The sequence below is a fragment of the Indicator indicator genome, chromosome 20, assembly GCF_027791375.1.
Source record: "Indicator indicator isolate 239-I01 chromosome 20, UM_Iind_1.1, whole genome shotgun sequence".
NCBI lineage: Eukaryota > Metazoa > Chordata > Aves > Piciformes > Indicatoridae > Indicator > Indicator indicator.
The window spans coordinates 20,476,357-20,493,906 of record NC_072029.1 but is presented as its reverse complement, the minus strand read 5'-3'; the positions used below and the strand labels follow the sequence as shown (position 1 = coordinate 20,493,906).

The window sequence follows — 17,550 nt, the reverse complement described above, 5'->3', positions numbered from 1 at the left end:
ATCAGGTATTTATTGACCTATTGTTTAGGTCTGAAGGTGTCAGGCTCTGTATCAACACCACAGCTCAGTCATAGAATCATAGAACTGTCAGGGTTGGAAGGGACCTCAAGGCTCATCCAGTTCCAACCCCCCTGACATGGCCAGGGACCCCACACACTACATCAGGTTGCTCACAGCTACATCCAGCCTGGCTGCAAAAACCTCCAGGGATGAGGCTTCCACCACCTCCCTGGGCAACCTCTGCCAGTGTCTCACCACCCTCATGGGGAAGAATTTCTTCCTAACATCCAGTCTGAATCTCCCCACTTCTATTTTCCTCTCCAAGGAATTCACAGTTCAAAAGTACAGGACAGAAAATGAAAAATTAAATGGGGGAGCCACAGTAAGGAACCCAAAGTATCACTCCAGGCTAAGGTGTTGGGTTTGGGGGTTCTTATTCCTCCTAATTCCACTGTGCCACATTAACCCCACGCACGAAGCTCACAAAGGCTGAAGACCTAAGGGCCACTCTTCACAACAACTAGCTGAGCACAAGAGAGAACAAAGGCAGTGGATTGTTCATACCAATGGCAACTGCAGTCTCCTGGGAATCCCCAGTAATCATTTTGATGGCAACTCCTGAGGTGATCAGGGTAGTAACAGCTTCCTTCACACCAGTCCGTGGAGGGTCGATGATTCCCACCAGCCCCAGAAAGGTCAACTGCCCTAACTCAGGCCCAGCAGCCAGGGCCAGAACTTGGAGGAGACAAAGCCAAAAACACTCAGGTTAAGATTTGAAATGAATGTTTACATCAGCACTTACAACAACTGCTGGAAACTAGCAGCTCAGCATCAAGCAAAGGAGGGCAGTTGCCATTTTCTGTTTCCAACCCTTGGTAGCAGTCTCTGTCACCTTGGGGACTCACAACACCCTGGTCCTACTGCAGGCTTCCTCTCATCTCCTCACCACACACATTCACCCCAGGGCTGGAAAGGACCTGCCCTGCTTGTTCTCAGGTGAAGGTCTCACTTTCAGTGTGTGGCAGGAGAATGGCAGCTGGCTTTGTGGTTTCTCATGTGGCCTTTCATGCAAGAGGATGCAAGGGAGGATTGTTTCATGCAGCTTTATTTCCTGCTCTCACCTTTTTCTCTTTTAGAGGCAGATTTCCTTCAATACATGTCAAATACTGTCTGGAATGTCTCTTACAATAGAACCTTACCCCAAAGATGTTTAAGTGTCACAAGGATTGGAAGGGAAAGGCAAATTCACTTTTTTCAACAATACCCTGGACTTTTCAGTTTGAGGTTGGTCTGAAGCAGAAACAAAGCCTGACTGAACAAAACCACGAGACACCACTCCCAGCATATCCTCTCAGTTCCAGTAATGTGTATCCTAGGAATTTCCTGAGCCACACACTGCCCCTGCCTCCAAAAAACCCTGCAAATGCTGCTCCACAGCCTAGAGGTCTCTCTACAGAAGCCAAAGGCAGGCAGCCAACCATACAAACTTAAGGGTGGAAAAGGCCTTTAAGCTCATCCAGTCCAACTAGCAACCCAACCCCACCATGGCCACCAAAACACATCCCCAGGTACCATGGCCACAGGTTTCCAGAACATCTCCAGGGATGGGGACTCCACCATCTCCCTGGGCAGCCTGTGCCAATCCCTGACCACTCTTAGAGCAAAGAAATTTTTCCTCATCTCCAACCTAAACCTCCCCTGGCACAATTTCAGGCCATTTCCTCTCATCCTATCACTTGTTACTAAGGAGAAGAGACCAACTTCCACCTCACTGCAACCTCCTCTCAGGGAGCTGTAGAGAGCAGTGAGGTCTTCCCTCAGCCTCCTCTTCTCCAGACTAAACACCTCCAGTTCCCTCAGCCACTCCTCCCCAGCCCTGTTCTCCAGACCCTTCCCCAGCATGGTTGCCCTTCTCTGGACCTGCTCCAGCACTTCCATGTCCTTGTTGGAGTGAGTGGCTCAAAACTGAACCCAGCACTCAAGCCATGGCCTCACCAGGGCTGAGTACAGGGGGGCAATCACTTCCCTGCTCCTGATGGCCACACCATTGCTGATCCAGGCCAGGATGCTGTTGGCCTTTTGGCCACCTAGGCACACAGCTGGCTCATCTTCAGCCTGGTTTAAAGCTTGCCCACAACCACCTTCTATCAGTCACCTTGTGAAAAATATTTTCTGCTATATTTAAAGATCTGCCCAGCTTCTCACCTTGTGCTAACTACAACAGCATCTGCTGACCTGCAGCCAGCTGTGCTACCCTGACTCACAAAGGTGCTGTGATAGTTTCAGGCTGTGCCTGGAAAATTTTCCACAGATCTTGAACAGAAAGTGGTAGAATGTAAATAAATTACTATTGGGTGTAAAGAGGAAAACGATGCTAAGTTCTAAACAATCCATTGGATAGACTACTAACCAAGTTGGTTTAGACTAACTTTCTCTCTTTTTGGCTTCCTCACTCTAACAGATACTAACTTGTGCTCTGCTGGCATTTGCTGACCTTGGCTGTGTTAAAGTTTTGTTGTGGCTGAGTATCTTAACAAACAACTCTCTGCTCTTCTCTCCCCTCTATTGTGTACAAGGGGAGGGAAAGGGGCAGGGGGTGGGGAAGCTCTTGCTGTCTCCCCTGATTTTGTCCAGGGGGGTTCTTGTGCTGTTTATAAATTGTCAATCCCTGTAAATATTGTAAATATTGTCTATTTGTACACATTCCTTGCATTCCATTGTAGATTGTAGTTTTGCTTGTAAATGCAGCTTCTTTTGCTTCCAGCTGAGCTGCTCTGGCAAATTAATGTTGGGGGGGATTTTCAACCCACCACAGGTGCCAGGAGCCAAAGAAATAAACCAATGAGCACATTCACATCTGATACAAGTCCCCAGGGGCAATCTCTCTTGCAACACAGAAGCTCTTAGGTAGCACTGGAGCTGCCAGGTATGGTCACATGCAAGAGATGACAGAGCCCAGCAGTGCCTTAGTGCTTTAGCCATGCACACAGGCCCTAGGCCACTGCACCTGCCTCTCAATCCACTGACCAAGCCAGTGGCACTCACTGAACAAAGATCCATTCCTGGTGGTTTTGGTGGACCTTGGGAGGTTTCTTTAAGACAATCAGAGCCATGTGATGCCACCTGAGAGACTGAACCAGCCTTACCCCTAAGTCCTGCAGAGCCCATCGATGCCTTCTCTTGCTGGTACTGCTCTCTCTGCTGCTGCACAAGAGGCAGGGTCTGCCCCTTACAGTTGTAGGATGTGCAGTACCTGATGACTTGCTCATAAGCACCTTTCATAAAGCACATTTCAGGTTTGTCCTGGAAGGAGAAAGCAATGAGGTGTGATAGAGCTCACACATACAGCCCTGGCCTCACCTGCTGCTCAGGCTCAGGCCCCTGCTGCCCCCAGGCCAGCTGCACAGAAGCACAGAATGCTAGGGGTTGGAAGGGACCTCCAGAGAGCATCCAGTCCAACCCCCTGCCAAAAGCAGCATTACTCAGGGTAGTCTACACAGGAACACATCCAGGTGGGTTTGGAAAGTCTCCAGAGAAGGAGACTCCACAACCTCTCTGGGCAGCCTGCTCCAGGCCTCCAGCACCCTCACACCAAAGAAGTTTCTCCTCCTGTTGAGGTGAAACCTTCGATGTTCAAGTTTGCATCCACTTATCCTTGGCTTATTCCTGTGCACCACCCAAAAGAGCTTGGCTCCCTCCACTTGACCCCTACCCCTCAGCTATTGATAGACATTGATCAGATCCCTCTCAGCCTTCTCCTCTCCAGATTAAACAGCCCCAGGGCTCTCAGTCTCTCTTCACATGGGAGGTGCTCTCCACAATCAGAGTGCAGCTTGAAGCTCAGACTGCAACATGAGAGGCTTCCTGCTCCCCCTGCTGCTGCCTGTTTCTGGGTTTGGGTGTTAGGATTTTCTGCTGGGCTGGCTGCAGGCTGGGGGGTGTTTTGTGCTTCTGCTGTTGCTTCTGCTTTTGCTTTTCTGGGACCTGTACATGGGATTACTGCTGAGAAACAGCTCAGGGATCTGCACATGGGATTATTGCTAGGAAACAGCTCAGGGATCTGCATTGGGATTATTGCTAGGAAATAGCTCAGGGATCTGCACATGGGATTAGTGCTAGGAAACAGCTCAGGGATCTGCACATGGGATTAGTGCTAGGAAACAGCTCAGGGATCTGCACTGGGATTATTGCTAGGAAACAGCTCAGGGATCTGCACATGGGATTATTCCTGGGAAACAGCTCAGGGATCTGCACATGGGATTATTGCTATCAAACTCCTTATCTCAAACCAGGGCTTTGGGTGTTCCTCTGAAAGCAGTACAGCTTCTGCACCTGAACACCTGCTCCTTTGACTGTATCTATTCAGGTATGTCCCAAAGTGGCCATGTCAAAAGTGCCAACCTAATAATCACTCTCTCATCTCAGCAGACATAACACACATTAGACAGGTCACAGTCTGTAGACTGAAGGAGGTTATGCTAAGGACAGAAATTAAACCTGCAGAGAGATTTAAAGGTCTTAGCTCAACACCTGACCAGCTGCACCCACATCCCCAGCACTGTGCACTACCACCAGCCTGCCCTAAGGTGAAACATGAGGATGTTAGCCAAGGCAAACACCACCCTCCAGAGTCAGTGCACAAGGAACAGTCACTGAAGCTTACCTGCTGCACTCTGTGAACACATTTAACAGCCATCCACTTCTGTTCTGAGCTGAAGGGATACTCAGCCTTCCTTATGTAGTCTTCCTGGAGTCCATCCAAACCCATCTGCAGAGAACAGAAGTACCATTACCATGCTCTTGGCAAACAGCTATGTCATTTGCTGACTGGCTGAGACCTCTGCAGCAGTACATCCAAAACCCCTCCCTGACCTGGCCCCTGTGGAGCCAGACAAGGGAAAACACAGAGGTGTGGGAAAAGGGAGCAGGGGGAAGGCACCTCCCCTTCCCCATGGCTGTGGTTGGTGGATGCACATGACCCTCACAGTGAAGAAGTTCCTCCTCAGGTTGAGGTGGAACTTCCTGTGCTGTACTTTATATCCATTGCCCCTTGTCCTATCCCAGGGTGCAACTGAGCAGAGCCTGTCCCCTCCCTCCTGAGACTCAGCCCTCAGATATTTATAAACATTTATTAAATCTCCTCTCAGTCTTCTCCTCTCCAGACTAAACAGCCACAGGGCACATACTCCAGTCATTCATCATCCTGGTAGCTCTCCATTGGACTCTCTCCAGCAGATCCCTGTCCCTCTTGATCTGGGGAGCCCAGAACTGTATGCAATATTTCAGGTGAGGTCTCACCAGGGCAGAGTAGAGGGGGAGCAGAACCTCCTTGGATCTGCTGGACACACTCCTCTTAATGCACCCCAGGATCCCATTGGCCTTCTTGGCCACAAGGGCACATTGCTGACCCATCCAGACCTTGCCGGATATAGTTAAGTGGGTGGCAGAGGTAAATTAATAAATTATTTACATTTTTATTAATTCCCTGCCTCACCACTCTTTATTCATAACAACATCCCAGACTTGTTCCTCACATCCAATCCGAATCTGCTCTGCTCTAGTTTGAAGCCATTGCCCCTGGTCCTGTCCCTGCAGGCCTTTGCAAACAGTCCCTCTGCAGCCTTCTTGTAGCCCCCTTCAGGTACTGGCAGGTTGCTCTTAGGTCTCCCTGGAGCCTTCTCTTCTCCAGGCTGAACACCCCCAGCTCCCTCAGCCTGTCCCATAGCAGAGCTGCTCCAAACACCTGATCGTTTTCATGACCCTCCTCTGGACCTGCTCCATCAGGTCCCTCTCTGTCTTGTGTTGAGGGCTAAATACCTGAATGCAGCACTGCAGGTGAGATCTCAGCAGAGGAGACCAGAATTCTCTCTCTCCATCTCTGGCCATGCTGCTTTGGATGCAGCCCAGGCTGCCACTGGCCTTCTGTGCTGCAAGCTCACACTGCCTGCTCCTGTCCAGCTTCTCACCACCAGCACCCCCATGACCTTTTCCTCAGGGCTGCTTTCTAGCACATCATCCCCCAGCCTGTACTGACAGTGAGGATTGTGCAGGACCCTGCACTTGCTCTTGTTGAACCTGATGAGGTTCACCTGGGTTCACCTCTCTAGCCTGTCCAGGTCCCTCTGGATGCCATCCTGTCCCTCTGGGGTATCGACAGCACCACTCAGCTCGGTGCATCTGCACACTGCTCATAGTGCCTTGACCCCACTGTCTATATCATGATAAAAACATTAAACAGCACAGTCCCACTCATCTTTCAGAGCACCCAAAGATGTCTACCCAGCTGCCATCACCCCAAAAGGCAGCACCAGGCACACACCTTCATGGCGAGCGCAATCAGAGCCCCTTCCGTTGGCTTCCCCATCAAGGTGTTGTTCCTGATCAGAGCGTCGTTGCATACACAGCCAGCCTAGGAGGTGAGGAAGGGGAGAAGAAAGAAGACAAAGCCAATGCCATAGAAAGAACTTGTGCTGGTCAGCTCTCGTGCTGGTCAGCTCTCTGTGCCAGGACCTTACCTCCACGATTTTGCTGATGGATGGGTTGTTATAACCATGAATCACTTCACCCTCCAGCAGCACTTCCCCAAACCTGTTGTAGCCTACTCCAGTAACCTGCAAGACAAACAGCCAGAGGCAGCATGCAGTGCAACAGGCACCAGGTGCAGGAACTAGTTTCAACTCAGCTTTTTATTGCAAACTACAGAACATTTTTGCAAGGCCTTTCACAGTGTCTGGTTTCACTCAGTGTGAATGAATTCTCCCACTCAGCTTCTAATGGAGCAGGCAGGAGACTGAGGGGTAAAAACACTGGGGGCAAGTGAGGTATGAGAAAGACACTCCTGTTAATGCAACAATCTGCTTCCTTAACACAGAGAAGTGTGCAGGGCATGTTCTTCCCCTATTACAGACTGTAGAACACATCTGGATGGAAGAGACCTCCAGGCTCATCCAGTCCAACTCTCCACCCAGCACTGCAGGCTCAACACCAAACCATGTCCCTAAGCACCAGCTCCACACACTGCTGAAACACCTCCAGGGATGCTGACTCCAGCACTGCCCTGGGCAGAACATTCCAATGGCTGAGAACCCTTGCAGGAAAGAAAGATTTCCTGAGATCCAGCCTGAACCTGCCCTGGGGCAGCTTGGAACCATTTCCTCTGCCCCTGTCCATTGCCACCAAGGAGCAGAGGCTGCCCCCTGCTCACTGCGACCTCCCTTCAGGGAGCTGTAGAGAGCAATGAGGTCTCCCTCAGCCTCCTCTTCTCCAGCCTCAACACCCCCAGCTCCCTCAGCCCCTCCTCTAGCCCAGGGGCTCCAGGCCCTTCTCCAGCCTCACTGCCCTGCTCTGCACAGGCTCCAGCCCCTCAATGTCCTTCCTGCAGTGAGGGCCCAGAGCTGAACACAGCACTCCATCTGTGGCCTCCCCAGTGCTGAGCACAGGAGGATGATCTCCTCCCTGGCCCTGCTGCCCACCCTGCTTCTGACCCAAGCCAGGATGCCTTTGGCTTTCTTGGCCCCTGGGCACTGCTGGCTCATGGGCAGTGACTGCCAACCAACACCCCCAGGTCCCTCTGCAAGCTGCAGCTTTCCAACCACACATCCCCAAGTCTGTAGCTCCCCATGGGGTTGTTGCGACCCAGGTGCAGGACTTGAAATACAGGGCATGTTCTTTCCTTACCCTGTTCAATGCAGGGCATGTTCTTTCCTTTCCCTTTCTTCTCTTCCAAAGGTATGCTTTAACTGATCCTTTACCTGCAGTATATCCCAGCATGTCTCAGCTGATACACAGCACAAAGGAAAAAGGAGACCTGTTCAGAGTCTCCCCACACACCTACCTCAGCATGCTGCCCGTCTGCAGTGACAATCTGAGTGACAGTCATCTCGTTCTTGGTCAGAGTTCCAGTTTTGTCTGAACAAATTACGTTGCAACAACCTAAAAAACCAAAGGGAAGTTCAGGACAGACTATCATGAACAGGTATGTAAGGCTCTTCACAAGTCTGACCAAGAAATTACAAGACATAGGAAAAATTAAAATCCAAAATTCACAATTTGTCTGTAATCATCCAATCATAAAATTATTTTGGTTGGAAAAGACCTCCAAGTGCAAGCAGCAACCCAACCCCACCATGGCCACCAAACCATGCCCTCAGGTGCCATGGCAACAGGTTCCTGGAACACCTCCAAAGATGGGGACTCTACCATCTCCCTGGGCAACCTGTTCCAATTCCTGACCACTCCTGCAGCAATGAAGTTCTTCCTCATCTCCAACCTAACCCTCCCCTGGCACAGCTTCAGGCCATTTCCTCTCCTTCTAGCACCTGAGACTAGGGAGAAGAGACTACCCCTATGTGACTATAACCTCCTTTCAGGAAGCTGTAGAGACCAATGAGGTCTCCCCTCAGCCTCCTCCTCTCCACACTAAACACCCCCAGCTCCCTCAGCTGCTGCTCACCAGCCCTGTTCTCCAGACCCTTCCCCAGTTTCATTGCCCTGCTCTGGACCCCCTGCAGCAACTCAATGTCTTTCCTGTAGTGGGAGCACCAAAACTGCTTCCATTCACCTCAGCTTCTTCATTTTATTTTGATGCATCTCAAACTGTATTCCTGACATCTCACTTGTGACTGCTGCTAAGGAGGAGCACCAAGGGCCTGCTTTGCAGCACTCCTGCTTCATTAAGAAGTGCAGCATCTGTCTAATACCACCCACAGCCCTTGTCACACAATGTGACCTGAAACTAAACCTATGCATGTAATAAGAAGACAGACAGGTGGGATTTGTCTGTGCCTTCTGGCTCTGCAAAGGGAGCTTCAGCATCATGGCATTTTTGGTAAGGGCAGCAGGACTCCCAAAAGCAGCACAGCCCCTTGTTTAACTTAGCATTTCTGTTTATTTTTGTATGTTTTATATCACAGAATGACAGAATAGATCCACCCAGCACTGCAGGGTCAGCACTAAACATGTCCCTAAGCACCAGCTCCACACACTGCTGAAACACCTCCAGGGATGCTGACTCCAGCACTGCCCTGGGCAGAACATTCCAATGGCTGAGAACCCTTGCAGGAAAGAAAGACTTCCTGAGATCCAGCCTGAACCTGCCCTGGGGCAGCTTGGAACCATTTCCTCTGCTCTTGTGGCTTGGCAGCAAGGAGCAGAGGCTGCCCCCTGCTCACTGCAACCTCTCTTCAGGGAGCTGTAGAGAGCAATGAGGTCTCCCTCAGCCTCCTCTTCTCCAGCCTCAACACCCCCAGCTCCCTCAGCCCCTCCTCTAGCCCAGAGGCTCCAGGCCCTTCTCCAGCCTCACTGCCCTGCTCTGCACAGGCTCCAGCCCCTCAATGTCCTTCCTGCAGTGAGGGCCCAGAGCTGAACACAGCACTCCATCTGTGGCCTCCCCAGTGCTGAGCACAGGAGGATGATCTCCTCCCTGGCCCTGCTGCCCACCCTGCTTCTGATCCAATCCAGGAGACCTTTGGCTTTCTTGGCCCCTGGGTGCTGCTGGCTCATGGGCAGTGACTGCCAACTAACACCCCCATGTCCTTCTCTGAGTCACACCTTTCCAACCACAATTCCCCAGGTCTGGAGCTCCCCACTGTTCATCAAGATTTGTGTTCATCTGTATCAAAACACTACCCCCAGGGCAGTCCTACCTAAAGTCTCCACAATCGGCAGCTTTTTCACAATTGCTCTTTTCTTCACCATCCTCATCACACCAAGGGCCAGGGTCACTGTCACCACAATTGGGAGTCCTTCAGGGATTGCAGCCACAGCCAAGCTGTAATGGGAACAACACAGCTCTTGTCTGAGAGCATCTCACAGCAGTACACAGTCACCATGCACTCACCCCTGGAGCACTGCTGCTGCAGCTCCCTGGTCAATGAGGTTAGAGAGGAAAAGCAGCAGCTGCCATGTGATTCCAGCTGCCCTCCAGGCACTGTAAGATGCACACTGCAGACAGCACAAAGTGCACAGCTTGGACATTCCTACTCCTTACTTATGACTACACAGGAAGAAAAGGGAGGAAGGTGGAGAAATCCATTGTACATCTGGTTTGCAGTAATTAGCACTGTGCAGAGCAGCCCTGCTTGTGAAGGGTAAGTGCAATGGGAAATGCCACTGCTTCAAGAGATCCCTGAACCACTGCTGTCATTTCTTGACTACCACGTGGCAGCAAGCCATGTGCGAGGATGGCATGGAAGGTCATTTAAAAATACATATTAACTCTGCTGACAGTGTTAATGGCATCACAATAGCTCATCACCCAGTGCTCAGTGCTATCACAGAATGGTCTGGGTTGGAAGGGACCTCCAGAGCTCATCCAGTCCAACCCCTCTGCACTCAACAGGGACATCCTCCACTAGATCAGGTTGCCCAGAGTCCTCTCCAGCCTCACCTTGAATATCTCCAAGCATGGGCCCCAATCACCTCCCTGGGCAACCTGTTCCAGTGTTCCACCACCCTTGTGGTAAAGAATGATTATCACAGTAACTCATTACACAGTGCTGAGTGTTAATGATACAACAACTAACTCATTACACAATGCTCAGAGGTGCAGTTGCTGGTGGGTTTTGTTTGTCCCCCCCTCCCCAAAGGGATGAATCTCCAGAGTGTGACCCTGTCATTTAAAGACACACCTCTGTCTTGTGCACTGTCTGGGTCATTAGCAACTCAGCAGCTTCTCTAAGAGTGCAGAGTGAGATCAGCTCCATTCAGGGTTATTCCCAGCAGACAACCCCCTGGGATCAAGCTTCCCTAACACACTAGAAAAGGAGGGAACAAACTACAGAACACAAGGCCTGTAGTCACCTCAGCTCTGTCTGATGCCATGCACAGGAGGCTGTGCAAGGATGTTGTAACATCATTAATTTTCAGACACTTGCTGCAATGGTTAAACTCCAGACTCTTACCTCACACCAATTGTGAACATATCAAGGATGTGCTTGCCCTGCAGCCAGCCAACCAGCATAATAACACCTGGAAAGCAAACAATCCTCAGGATAAACACAGGGCCAGCACCAGCCTCAAAAAGTGCAAACACCCAAACCCAAGCTCAGCATTGCACTAACTCTAGAAATCTCCCATTTCTTTCACTGCCAGAACATGATCCCATTGGTGTAGCAAAGTGAAGAGTGCTTCTGCCAGCCAAGCTGCCCAGCTGTACCAACAGCTTCAAAGGAGGCATTCAGAGGGCACAGGGTTAAGCTAGAGAAGCATGTGTGTGCAGAGGAAGCAAGACAACACTTTCATTTGGAAAGCTGTGCCACCTGAGTAACCTTCAGGTGATCAGTGGCATGAACTCCAAGTGACCAATAAAGGAGAAGTCAAAGCATTTTAAGGTGAGAATGACAGTCCTTCTGCCTTCCCAAGCCCAGCTGGCAGCTTCACACACCACAGTTTGTCAGTCTTGTGCAGAGCTGCTCTTACCTATGATACCAAAGGAATACAAGGAGAGCTGTTTTCCTAGGAGATCCATGCTCTTCTGCAGAGGGGTCTTTGGAGCCTTGAGGAATGGCAAACAGGCAGCAGTCAGCAAGTGCAGGTTAAAACCCATTAACTGTATCAGCCCTTACTTCACAGGGGCAAATTTGAAGCCCCTGTGTCGTGGTTTAGAGCCAGACAGATGCTCCTTTACCTCTTCCAGAAGGGGCAAAAGAAAATTGCTCACACAAAGGATTGGATAGGATTGGAAAGTTGAAACAGAAAGGCCATTCACAGCTACCCCAACAGTACAAAGCAGATGAGATACACAAAATCCATAGTCTGGGCTTAACACTGAACCACATTAAGCCAAAGCTTCACACAAACCTCCCTTTAAACCAGGCCAACAAACCCAGTTCTTCATGGCCCCTCCCCACCAAGCCTCTCTACCCTCCATACCACTCCGTTCGTGATGCAGCTAAGCTTCAGCTTGGCGGCTCCAGGCCCTAGTTAGGCAGCTCCAGGCCTCAATGGCAGCTTTGCCAAGGCCAACAGCAGGCCTCACTCCCCCAGCCTGGGCATCCTTCCCAGGAGGAGACAGGAGGGAAAAGGGAAGAAAATTGGTTTTGCAGCCAGATTGATAGGGATGCAGGACTTATGGGAATGAAATCCATCTTCCAGTCCACCTCCTGGACACTCTGGCTCCTCTGGAGGTCTACAAATTTGTGGTTCCTAAAGGCACCAAGAGCCTCAAACTGCCACAACCTGTCAGTCAGTGAGGTGAAGTTTCCGGACCACAGCGTTCCATTCTTGTGTAGAAGTCAAGAAGACAGAAGAACACTTCAATGAAATGTTTATCAGTGATTTCTGGGGGGAGGTTGGTGAGGTCTCCAGCATATCTAATCCAAAAAGTCTTATCAAAGATTTTATTAATAAATAAATAAATAACTAGGAACGAGTCCAAAGCCACAGCACTCCTTCCAAGACTGAAAAGTCCTTGCCAGGAAGAATAAAACCAACTTTTCAAGACAGAGGCATTAGAGCCCTGGCAGATGAATTGTATTTCAAAAGGAATTTGTTAATCACCTCCAGAAAATTCACTTTAGCCAAACAAGAAACCAAGGAAATATTAAGGCAATCTTGTGCCAAAACAAAACAAACAAAAACCAAACCAAACCAAACCAAAACAAAAAAACTCACAAAAAACCCCAAACAAACAGAAAAACCCAAAGAAACACCAACCAACCAAAAAACAAAAAAAAACCACAAAAAACCCAACCCAAACCACATCAAACAAGCATAGAAAGGAGAAGGGGACACAGAGCAAAACCTTTCCCTTGAACCCAGTCAAAACAAGCCCTGAATTGTGGATTTTCACACTGGATGCCAGTCAGTTTGGGGTTTTCAGTAGCAATATATGGTGCAGGACATTACAGAAAGGGTAGCCAAAAAAATCCCCCCATACACTTGCACAGAACCAGAGATTAAATAGAAATACTATTTACAAATGCAAAAGGTATTCAGGGAAAGGTTTATCATCCACGCACACTCAGAATCACTTTGGGCCTAGCTGAGCCCCCCAGGCCAAGCCCCTTCCCCACACTAGCCCCAGCAGGCCCAGAGGTCTCAATGGCACTCAGTGACACAGCAAGCAAACAGCTTGCCACCCCCAGAGGGCTAACAGCAGCCCCAGCACTGGGAGGAGAGTGGGGAGACAAAGAGGGAGTGCTGGCTGTGAAGCCTGCTTATGTAGGATGCAAGATTAGGGATGCAGGAATAACAAATCACAGGCTCCTGTGTCCACCCTCTGGGATGGACCATCCAGCCCCTTGGTACTCCCTATCTCCTAGAGGAATTTACCTCTCTGGTAGGACTCTTGAGCTATAACCCAGGGTCACTGTCAAATCATCTGTGTTCGACATGTTCTGAACACAGTGTGTACAACCTGCAGGAGGAAGCTGCTGTCAGGTGTGATTTACTCTAACCTTCAAAACTATTCAGTTCAGATGGCTGGAATATAAAGATGAAAAATAACCCTGGAGTGCTCTGCTGTGTCAGAACCTTGCTGGTGTGGAATGGTCAGCCAGGACCCTTGGTCTTGTCCACTTTTTTCACTAACAATTACACTTGTTACAAGACTCAATGTTACTGAAGAGGTGATCACATTTCCCACCCAGGGGTATTAAAGCAGATTCTCCTTTGGTGACTGGACAGCAGTGTTGCCTTGAGGCCTACAGCTAACTGCTTGAAGCTGCTGCTGTGCTCCTAGCTGATGCCCTCACTCAGCCTCTTGGGACAGATTTCAGAACTCTGAATATTTGGGCAAGCAAGCAGTGCTTGTACTATGCCTGCTGAGTCCTGACAGCTGGAGAGCAATGGTCTCCCTCCGACTCTACACTGCTCAGGCAGCTAGAGCAGAGGCTAGAAGGCCCCAGCCACACAAAGCACTCAAGAGCCTGAATTCCCATGTGGATCCCATGTGCAACAACAAGAAATCACTGTGGGAGTTTCAAAGGACAAGAGTGGAAGGAAGCTCTTAGTGCGGGAGTTTGATGGACAAGAGTCAAAGGAAGCTTATAAAAGGGTAGGGTGGAGATGAGGAAGCAGCAGAAGACACATAAAACAGTCACAAAGCATGCTGCTAACCAAGGGGAAGTAGAGTCCTGTGCACTCAGATCTGCTACGCAAATCCCTGCTGCACAAACACAGCTCCTAAAAACCTCACATCCACCAGCTGCAGTGAGGTTTCTACCATGAATGTCATTTCCTAGGTGAACATTTGTAGGTCAGCTATGGACATTCTGTGGCACCAAGTCCTGTTCATTTTCAGTTCAAGGGTTAAAGCCACACTAAGGAAAAATCCTAAATCAGTGTAATTGAACTTAAGTTTCTAGGGCAGACATTCAATTGTAATCCATCAACCAGACACTTACAAATGCACTTCTGCTTCTAAACATCAATCTTACCTCTTCTGCTTGCATCATTTTGAAAACCTCCCCAAATTCAGAGTTTTCTCCTGTTCCAATAACTATCCCCTAAAAAAAAAAAAAAGGCAAAAATGAAGCCAATTCAAACCTGAAGTTTCATTTTCATGTTAGCAGCTGTTCAATAGAGGGCAAAGGCCCTTTAGCCTGCACTCCCATTTGTTAGCTTGGTTTATAAAATTCTTGGCACAAATAGGGAAAGTTTTTGCTAAAAGAATTTTGCTTCTGTGAAACAAACAGGCAACAACTACCTAACACTACCAACAGCTACAGATGTTCAAACACCTGAATGGAGTTCTAGAAGCTAAATGCCAAATTCTAGATGGAAGTGTTTCCCATCACCCGCTCCCTATCAGTTGGATCTCTCCCAGACTTATGTTAGTTTTCTGTGTCTGAAAAAAGCAGAATGAGAAAAGCTCCGCAGTGTGTCACAGCAAAGTCTTCTTCAGTAAACATTTTCATCTCTTCCATTCCTGCTGTTTCAGGAAACTCAAACCAGACATGCACATTGAAGTCCATTTCTGAATGGATAGGTGACCTCTAGAAGTAAGAGCTGCTTCAAATGAGCTGAAACAGGAGAACACACCTCCTTGGCAATGGATTTTACCTTTGCTTTCCCACATCTGACCAGCGTTCCCATGAAGGCAATATTGCTCCTGGAAGTAAGGTCTCCATTGGTTGCTGCTGGCTGAGGAGCTGTAGACTTGGAGCAAGGAGCTGTCTCACCTGTGAGACTGGATTCATCAACAGAGAGGTCCACAGCCTGTGAAAGCAGCACAGGCACAAAGCATTACAGATGTCTGTAGGTCACTGGTGCAGGGCTACAGACAGCCAAGGAACTTCTAATGACATTTCTGCTTCCCTAAGAGGCCCAAGCATGCTGCCATCAGAGCATGTGTGAGCTTCTGAGCAACAAGGTGGATGCTGCTGCAACAGCAACTGCTGCAACAACTGCTGAGGGCAGGAGAAAGGGTTTGCAGTCACCACAAACAACCTGCTCAAGTATTAACTGTGCTACAGGGGCCAACAACAGATGGTCCAGACAAATCACAGCACTGGAGCACCTCTCCTGCAAACACAGGCTGAGAGTTGGGGCTGTTCAGCCTGGAGAATCACAGAATGGCTCAGACGTTGGAGGGGACCTCAGAAACCATCTGTTCCAACTCCCCCTGCCATGGGCAGGGACACCTCTCAACTAGACTCAGCTGCTCAAGGCCTCATTCAACCTGGCCTTGAACACCCGCTCCAGGGAGGAGGCAGCCACAGCCTCTCTGAGCAACCTGTTTCATGGTCTCACCACCCTCATACTGAAGAACTTCTTTTTCTTTCTAAGATCCAGTCTAACCCTGCTCTCTCTCAGCCTTCCTGTAGGATCCTTTCAGATATTGGAAGACAGCTAGAAGGTCCTCCCAGAGTCTTATCTTCTCCAGGCTGAACACCCCCAGCTCCCTCAGCCTATGCTCATAGCAGAGGTGCTCCAACCTCCTCCAGCCTTGTGTCCTCCCCTCTGGACTCACTCCAGCAGCTCTGTGTCTTTCTTATGCTGGGGACACCAGAACAGGTGTTGGAGGTGAAGGTGAAGGTGTTGGAGACAGGATTGGAGGTGAAGTCTCAGCAGAGCAGAGTCAAGGGACAGAATCCCCTCTCTTGCCCTGTTGCCCACACTCCTCTGGCTGCAGCCCAGCAAACAGCTGCCTGCTGGACTGCATGAGGGCACTGCTGGCTCCTGGACAGCTGCTCAGCTACAAACACCCCCAGGGTTTTTTCTTCAGGACTACTCTCCAACCACTCTGCACCTAGCCTGGATTTGTGCCTGGGATTCGTCTGACCCAGCTGCAGGACCTTGCACTGTGACTTGTTGAACCTCATGCAGCTGGCTCTGGCCTGCTTCTAAAGCCTGTCAAGATCCTTCTGAATGCCATCCCTGCCCTCAAGGGAGTCCAGGACTCCACACAACTTGGTGTAATCAGCAAACCTGCAGAGGGTGCCTCAGTCCTACTGTTCACATGACTGACAAAGATGTTCAACAGCACTGGAACCAGTACAGATCCCTGAGGAACTCCACTTGGCACTGGTCTGCACCTGGACATTGAGTCCAGAACTGCAACTCTCTTGTAAAAGGCCACCAGATTAGTCTGCCCTGTAGGTTGTCACACATTACCTTGTCCCAGGGACTTGTGCACCTTCAGGTTCTCTAGGTGTTCTCAGACCTGATCTGCACTTACTGTGGGTGTTCTCCTTTTTTCCAGACCCAGCCATTGCCCTCTGTGACTTGAGTGCTGTGGCTCAACTGGTTATCAGTGAAGACTGAAGCAAAGGAGGAAGTAAGGCAATGGAACAACTTCCTTATGAGGAAAACCTGAGGGAGCTGAGGGCTCTAGAGCTTGGAGAGCAGGAGCCTGAGGGAGAGCTCATTGCTGCTGATAAAGATGTGCAGGGGGAGTGCCCAGAGGCTGGAGCCAGGCTCTGCTGGGTGATGCCCAACGACAGTACAAGGGACAGTAGTGGAAGCTGAGGCATAGGAAGTTCCATGGAAACTTGAGGAAGGGTTTTTTCACTGTGAGGGTGCTGGAGCCCTGGAACAGGCTGCCCCGGGGGGTTGTGGAGTTTCCCTCTCTGGAGATATTCAAAACCTACTTGGATGTGCTCCTGTGTGACCTGCCCTGACAGGGCGGTTGGACTGGATGAGGTCCCTTCCAGCCCCTAACATTCTGTGATTCTGTGAAAGAAGTCACTGAGCTCTTCAACCTTTTCCATATCCTCTATAAGCAGGTCACCTGATTGCCCTGGGGGGAGAGGAGGCTCCAGGGAGACCTTCGAGCTGCGTTTCAGTATCTGAAGGAGAACTACAGGAAGGCTGAGGAGGGACTGTTCAGTAGGGCCACACCTAGAGGGCCACAGGACAGACTGATGAGAAAGTGTCAGGAGGAAAACTCCCACTGGCACAATTACCACTTTTCCTCTCCCATGCTCAGAGCCAATGTGTGCAGTAAGGAACTCCACACACTAAGACTGCACAACGACATTTGGGAAGTGACTGTTTCACAGCTTCTCTCCAAACAGTTGTGAGTTCCAAGCAACAGGACTTGCTCTGGATTCAGCATTCAGCAGCTGTCCTCTCTTCCCCTCTGCCCCATAGCAGCCTGAGGAACCC

At 49.9% G+C, this 17,550-nt stretch overlaps 1 protein-coding gene across 1 annotated transcript in view; it reads right to left on the bottom strand.

The window, feature by feature from the left end:
• Positions 1-564: 564 nt before the first annotated feature.
• Positions 565-17,550, bottom strand: part of LOC128973722 (calcium-transporting ATPase type 2C member 1) — a gene marked incomplete at its 3' end in the record, with an annotated part of 42,841 nt that continues 25,855 nt past the window's right edge. Inside the window, exons 8-18 of the mRNA XM_054390112.1 lie at positions 15,004-15,159; positions 14,379-14,447; positions 11,419-11,494; positions 10,902-10,968; positions 9,645-9,769; positions 7,835-7,932; positions 6,516-6,611; positions 6,320-6,409; positions 4,664-4,768; positions 3,147-3,303; positions 565-735 (exon numbers count right to left, since the gene is read on the bottom strand). Coding sequence (XP_054246087.1) covers positions 565-735; positions 3,147-3,303; positions 4,664-4,768; positions 6,320-6,409; positions 6,516-6,611; positions 7,835-7,932; positions 9,645-9,769; positions 10,902-10,968; positions 11,419-11,494; positions 14,379-14,447; positions 15,004-15,159 — 1,210 coding nt within the window. The remainder of the gene's footprint in view (positions 736-3,146; positions 3,304-4,663; positions 4,769-6,319; positions 6,410-6,515; positions 6,612-7,834; positions 7,933-9,644; positions 9,770-10,901; positions 10,969-11,418; positions 11,495-14,378; positions 14,448-15,003; positions 15,160-17,550) is intronic.